The following is a 7204-nucleotide window of genomic DNA, read 5'->3' as shown; positions in this document are numbered from 1 at the left end:
GAGAGAGAGAGAGAGAGCAAGACAGAGACAGTCAGAGACACAGACATAGAGAATTAGACTGACAGCAATGCTCTAGTGCCTCTGTGCCAGTTTGAGAGACAAGAGGCAGAGCAGTGGACACACAGACACATACAGAATGAGAGAGAGTGGCAGGGGAGGGAGAGAGCATGCTCTTGCTCCACTGTGTGTGTGTGTGTGTGTGTGTGTGTGTGTGTGTGTGTGTGTGTCACAGAGAGAGCATGCTCATGCTGCTCTAGCTCCTGGTGTGTGTGTGTGTGTGTGTGTGTGTGTGTGTGTGTGTGTGTGTTTCCCCACGGGAAGCCCCCCTTCCTCTGGATGCTGGAACACTGCTTCTAGGCTCCTGCAGGCAGGGCTAGCCTATCTTCAAGGCCACCCCCACCCACTGTCGCTCACTTGCAAGGTTCCCACTGGAATCACGGCAAGCTTCCCTTATGGAGGAAGGGGCAGAGCCCCCACCCCTCTCGCCGGGCCAAGACACAGAACCCGAAGCCCTCCCTCCGGTCCAGCGCACAGCCCCGTCCCCGGCACCGTCTTCCCCAGCGCGTGGGCGCCCCAGAGGCTGCGCACTGGTACCCCAGCCCGGGCTCAGCCCGCCCCCGCGCTGCCTGCCCGCCTGCCCGCAGCCCCGCAGCCCCGCACCCCGCAGCCCCGCAGCAGCCACAGGGGGAACCAAAGAGACAGAAGCCTTCCCAGCTGCCCGGACCACAGACGCCAACACCCCCCGCCCCCCACCCCACGCCGCCCTCGCGCCCGCGCCCCGCACGCCAGCAGCCCACGACCGAGCGGCGGCGGCGGCGGCAGGGGCAGGGGCAGGGGCAGGCTGCGGGCTGCGGAGACGGAGTCTGCTCTGCGCGCTAGCGGCCGGCGCTCGCCACCCCGGGTGACTCGCTCGCTCCCGCCACAGCGGGGTCCCCGTCCGCGGCCGCCGCGCGAGCCCCCGGCCCGCGTTCCGGCGCCCACCGGCCCTCGCCGCCTCTCCGCCCCCTCAGTTCCCGGGAAGGGAGGTCGCGGCAGCGGCCCGGCGGCAGCGGTGACCGTGGCGTCCGCGGCGACAGTGGCGGCGGAGGTCGCCGCAGCGGCGGCGGCGGCGGCGGCAGCGGCGGAGGCGGCCGCGGCGACCGTGGCGGAGGCGGTGGCGGAGGCCTCCGTGGCGGAGGCGGAAGCAGAGGTGGAGGCTGAGGTGGAGGCCGAGGTCCCGGCGAAGGCCAGCCTGGGGGAGGCGGCGGCCCTGGCCGGGGAGAAGGCAGAGGCCGGCGGCGCGGCCGCGGCCGCGGCGGTGGCAGCCACGGAGGCCAGCCTGGCGGAGGCCAGCCTTGAGGAGGCCAGCCTGGCGGAGGCGGCTGCGTCGCCTTCCTACGGGAGAGTGGATATGGACGAAGAGCTGGCGGCGGCCTTGGCTGCAGAGGAGGAAGAGGCGGCGGCCGGGGGCTCGGACGATGGGAACCCAGACTTTCCCACGGCCTCGCTGTACGTGGGCGACCTGCACCCCGAGGTGACCGAGTCCATGCTGTATGAGAAGTTCAGCCCTGCCGGGCCCATCCTGTCCATCCGCATCTGCAGGGACAAGGTCACCCGGCGCTCTCTGGGCTACGCATATGTCAACTACCAGCAACCGGTGGACGCCAAGCGGGCCCTGGAGACCATGAACTTTGACGTTATCAATGGCCGGCCAGTGCGCATCATGTGGTCCCAGAGGGACCCGTCGCTCCGCAAGAGCGGGGTGGGCAACGTCTTCATCAAGAACCTGGGCAAGACCATCGACAACAAGGCGCTGTACAACATCTTCTCGGCCTTTGGCAACATCCTGTCCTGCAAGGTGGCCTGTGACGAAAAGGGGCCCAAGGGCTATGGGTTCGTGCACTTCCAGAAGCAGGAGTCGGCCGAGCGGGCCATAGATGCGCTGAATGGCATGTTCCTGAACTACCGCAAGATTTTCGTGGGGAGATTCAAGTCCCACAAGGAGAGAGAGGCCGAAAGGGGAGCCTGGGCGCGCCAGTCCACCAGCGCTGACTTCAAGGATTTCGACGACGACTCCGATGATGAGGCCACCTTTCGATGAAGACTTCCCAGGACCCAGCCAGTAGAGCCACGTCTTGGCTCCCACCCCGTTTACAGCCCCCCACCCCCCAACCCACCAGCAGTGTATTGTATTGGGAGTGCAGGTTTCTCTCTCCCCCCTCTTCCCCCTCCCTTCTCCTTCCTCTCCCCCTTCACCCCTCCCCGCTCCTCTTTTTCTCTTTCCTTCCCTCCCTCTCTTGCCCTCTCTCCCTCTCTCTTCCCTCCCCTCTCCTCTCTCCTCCCCCCCCCCCCACCTCAGAGCTAGCTAGCTAGCTTCCCCATCCCCTCTCTGCTCTCAGCCCCTCTCTTCTAATGTCCTCTCCTTCCCTCCCTTTCTCCCCAACCCCAGCAAGGGCCCCTTGTAGAGGATAATCCCACTAATCTGTGCCATTGGAGAGGTTAAAGGCTGCCTCTTCTCCCGGTGGTGGTCGGTCTGATTCTTAAAAGCGTTTTTTTTCTGTCTCTTTGTTTACTGCACAGGTGATGCAATTCATGGTAGAAATGTCTGGAAGGAGAAGGAAGTCTGATGTGGGAGAAAGAAGCAAGAGTCTAATTGCTTCCCACCATCCTAATACCCAGAGAGAAGCCCTTTTATCTTCTTTGGTGTGCTGTTTTTCCAGGCTCTCTGCTCCCCTTCTCTCTGCCTCTCACCCCAGACCCACCTTCCCTATTAACATTCTTGTAGAGTGGTTCATGTATGTGGTGTTTCTTAACCTGCTTTTTTCAGCGACTAAAACCAAACAGAAATCAACGCGTTGAACTTCTTTCCATGCTATTCAACAGGCTTATGATAAGACCGTCATCTTCAGTGCCTGCAGAGTGCTCCTGTGTATCTATCCATGGACCTTAACATTTCTGTAATCATTCCTGCATTGTTGGACATTCAGGTGGTGCCTAGTTCTTTCCCTGTGTTTAAAACCAACACTGTGTGCCCTGAGGAGTGAATCCTTCCTTGTCAAGCCAAATCTAGGCTAGCATCCTGGATGCTCTCTCCTTAACTGTGGACTTGCAGGATCCACATATAGACGTTTCAAAGACTTTCCCTGTGTGTTGCCAAAAGGCTCCCTTTCATAAGCATTGTACCAGTTTGTATTTGTGCCAGCCAGCCAGTGCAGCTAGTAAAAAGAAAAAAAAAATGGGTATGTTCATGTCTCCTGCACAGCCTCATGGTCAGCTCTAACTCTCTCTCTTTCTCCTCTCCTCTCCTCTCCTCTCCTCTCCTCTCCTCTCCTCTCCTCTCCTCTCCTCTCCTCTCCTCTCCTCTCCTCTCCTCTCCTCTCCTCTCCTCTGTCTTCTCTCCTCTTTCTCCCTCTCTCTCTCTGTCTCTCTCTGCTTGTGTGTATGTCTCTGTATGTGTGTGTGCGCAAGCGCGTGCAGTCAATCTCATGAGCTGCAAATGGCATCTTCACTGTTGTGGTTATTTCACTGGAATTGAATGCTGTTTACCACCCCTTTCCTGCATTCCTGCTTTCTGTCCTTTTCCCTCTTGCCATAAAAATAATTCAGCTATGTTGCAGGAAAAAACAAAATCACTAAGCAGATGATTTAACAGAAGAAATGGAATGCTAGAATGCTATCAGCAATCAATCCTAATGACTCCCATGCCTTCTTCAACTGTACTCATCTCTATGTGCCCAGTGTTTTTCATGTGATATATGTGTGTATTTAATATATATAAAATTTCAATATCTGCTTTTTCATGCATAAAATATAATATAGATTATAGAGACATAGATGAATAGATATTCTTGAACTTCCTTTCATTGTCATTAAATATTCTTTTAAAATATTGATTGTGATTTTCTGCTGTTCCCGTGTCTGAGTTTGCTAACTTCTGGTGCTTTGGGCGAATGCATGGTTCTGCGGTACTAGTTCACATGGAGTCAGGAATATTTAGTATGTTTTTACTCAGTCCACTTTTCTGGACTTGTTTGATTTCCTCCTACCCCCATCTACATTAGTCCTCTTAAGATTGAAACCTTAAGGACCTTTCCTCATGCTTATGATAGTTTTCCATATCCAATATTGAAAATGTGATAGGAGGTTCTCTGTTTCATAGTAAGGGCACATTTATTAAGATAGTTGCATTTTCCTCTCAGGATCATGTGAGAGCCAGAAGCCTTCGAAATGTAGGATGATTTCTGGAGTGTGTATGAGATTCATTCGTACACACTTGTAGAATATTCGAGATCAGTCAGACATTTTATTTTTATTCGTTTAAATTATGTATCTTTATTAAATTAATCATTAAACAACAAAAATCGTATTTGAAACATGTGGAACATGTATATAAAACAAGCAGTTATCTCCAAAAGCATAAGATTAAATATACGTCTCATTTTGAGGTATTTTTATTATCTGAGTATTTTATATTTCCAAATATCACGTATACACATATATTTTTAATTTTCCATTTTATGGATGAGGTATAATTTTAGTAACTTGACTCTTGTTATATTTTTATATGGTTATAGTTTTGGGTGTCCAAGTGTGGTAAATATTATGAAGAAAGTGCTGGTATGTATTTGTAGTACTTATAGGGATATTTAATTGCCTTATATACATTAATGCCTTTTGTCAAATGCTCTTGCCATGATATATATGCCTATAAACATATGTAAACTTATTTTATGTGAACATATAAAATAGTTCATATTTCTCTTCTCATGTATTTTCAAGTCATGGCAAAGTGATTAGGCTTGTGGATACTTTTGTTTTATTTTCTAGTAGATTGCTTTCTCAAAAAATGCCATGGATATTAAATACAACCAACTGCTTTAAAGTAAGCATTTTTGTACATTTTAAAGCAAATTCCAAATCATCCTTAATACATTCTATACTAATGAATTTTCTATATATTTTGAACACATTATATGAAGTTTCTTCTATATAAACACATAATACACATTTAGCCATTTAATCTTCCAAAAACTTACTAATTCTATAGGGATATCATAATTTTTTAAAGTGTTACTTTACTTTAGACTTAAAGGTAGTTTCTAAAATTTCCCCAGAATACCTGAATATATATGAAAACTTCCAGCAATACCCTTGTGTTGTTTGCTTAAGATAAATACCTAAAAGTTGTATTGAAAAGTAAAAGTCTTTTAACTTTCTTTAACTGTGCTATCCTAGCTGTATCAGTTTATATTAATATGTTAGATAAATGTCTGGTTTTCTGACCAAATTCTCCCTCAGTTACTAGAAACTGTCCTTACTAATATCATTCTCTGAAAACTATAACTCATTTTTTACTTTCATTTTGTAAAAAATACTTTTTCCTTGTGATTCAAATAAATTCATTTAAATATATAGAAAAAGTTTCAAAAGGAAAAATCAATGATTTTTATATCCCTGTATAATGATTTACCTCTTTACCTTTTCGAAGAACCTATTTTGATGGACTTGATTTTTCCATCTGGCCTCATTTTTTGATGAATTTTAATGTATGCCCATTGTTTCTATTTTCTTTATTCAAACAAAACATGCTAAGATATTCATTGCTCTCATTTAGTATTATTCCCTTAACATTCTTATAGACAAATTTAGAGTTTTGTGTTGCTGTTGTATAGTGATTATAATTTCATATGTTTCTATTAGTAGATGATAAATATTGGCAATTTCTTTTAACTTGGTCCTTAGCACTAGGCAATGTATTTCCAAAAATATATACATATTTTCTTACTTATTATAATAAGTATATTCTTTGTATGTAAACTATCAAACCATGCTTTACATCTTTACATTGATCCACAATCTTTTGTTTTTGTTTGTTTTTTACTTGTTTGTTTTTTGAGACTGGGTTTCTCTGTGTAGCTCTAGCTGTCCTGGAACTTACTCTGTAGACTAGGCTGGCCTCCAACACAGAGATCCATCCTCTCTGCCTCTACCTCTCTGCCTCTGCCTCTCTGCCTCTGCCTCTCTCTCTGCCTCTCTGCCTCTCTGCCTCTCTCTCTGCCTCTCTGCCTCTCTGCCTCTCTGCCTCTCTGCCTCTCTGCCTCTCTGCCTCTCTGCCTCTCTGCCTCTCTCTCTGCCTCTCTGCCTCTCTGCCTCTCTGCCTCTCTGCCTCTCTGCTTCTCTGCCTCTCTGCCTCTCTGCCTCTCTCTGCCTCTCTGCCTCTCTGCCTCTCTGCCTCTCTCTGCCTCTCTGCCTCTCTGCCTCTCTGCCTCTCTGCCTCTCTGCCTCTCTGCCTCTCTCTGCCTCTCTGCCTCTCTGCCTCTCTGCCTCTTTGCCTCTACCTCTCTGCCTCTCTGCCTCTCTCTGCCTCTCTCTGCCTCTCTCTGACTCTCTCTGACTCTCTCTGACTCTCTCTGACTCTCTCTGACTCTCTCTCTCTCTGACTCTCTCTGACTCTCTGCCTCTGCCTCTGCCTCTGCCTCTGCCTCTGCCTCTGCCTCTGCCTCTGCCTCTGCCTCTGCCTCTGCCTCTGCCTCTGCCTCTGCCTCTGCCTCTGCCTCTGCCTCTGCCTCTGCCTCTGCCTCTGACTCTGACTCTGCCTCTGCCTCTGACTCTGACTCTGACTCTGACTCTGACTCTGACTCTGACTCTGACTCTGACTCTGACTCTGACTCTGCCTCTGCCTCTGCCTCTGCCTCTGCCTCTGCCTCTGACTCTGACTCTGACTCTGACTCTGACTCTGACTCTGACTCTGACTCTGACTCTGACTCTGACTCTGACTCTGACTCTGACTCTGACTCTGACTCTGACTGACTCTGCCAAGTGCTGGGATTAAAGCTATGAGCCGCCACCACCACCTGGCTGGTTCACAATATTGATTCAGTGAAGACATTATCAGTATATGGAAATGTCAGTAATATATATCTGACATGTCTGTATTTTTTCACATCACTCAAATGGTCTTTCAAATTTTGTTGTATATATAGATTGACTCATGTTTCATTTCTACATATTCAGAGATTTTATTAGTCTTAATTTGTCATTAATTTCAAATGCCAATGCTTAATTTTTGTTTTATTACTTAGTTGTTCCCTAATCATTTACACAAAAATGCTTGTATAACAAACAGAAAAACATTACAATGCATTTTAAAGAACATTTTTTGCAGTCTAATTTCCACTTTTAAAATTGTATTGACGTATATCCTGTATTATTCCTATCTAAAAAA

General features: G+C 48.1%; 1 protein-coding gene across 1 annotated transcript; it reads left to right on the top strand.

Annotated features, from left to right (window-relative positions):
• The first annotated feature begins 1291 nt into the window (after nt 1-1291).
• Nucleotides 1292-2143, top strand: Pabpc1l2b (poly(A) binding protein cytoplasmic 1 like 2B). Its single transcript, XM_085837632.1, has one exon. It carries the CDS (start codon nt 1391-1393, stop codon nt 2078-2080), a length of 690 nt encoding a protein of 229 aa, XP_085693758.1. The 5' UTR covers nt 1292-1390; the 3' UTR covers nt 2081-2143.
• The last annotated feature ends 5061 nt before the right edge of the window (nt 2144-7204 follow it).

The sequence above is a fragment of the Mus caroli genome, unplaced genomic scaffold (assembly GCF_978045245.1).
Source record: "Mus caroli unplaced genomic scaffold, Mus_caroli_1 scaffold_5, whole genome shotgun sequence".
Classification (NCBI taxonomy): Eukaryota; Metazoa; Chordata; class Mammalia; order Rodentia; family Muridae; genus Mus; species Mus caroli.
Note: the sequence above shows the minus strand (reverse complement) of the source record. Positions and strands in the feature narration are given on the sequence as shown.

What these genes read in the sequence shown, in the direction of transcription:
- Pabpc1l2b (XM_085837632.1), top strand. Translation starts at nt 1,391, where the DNA reads ATGGACGAAGAGCTGGCGGCGGCCTTGGCTGCAGAGGAGGAAGAGGCG.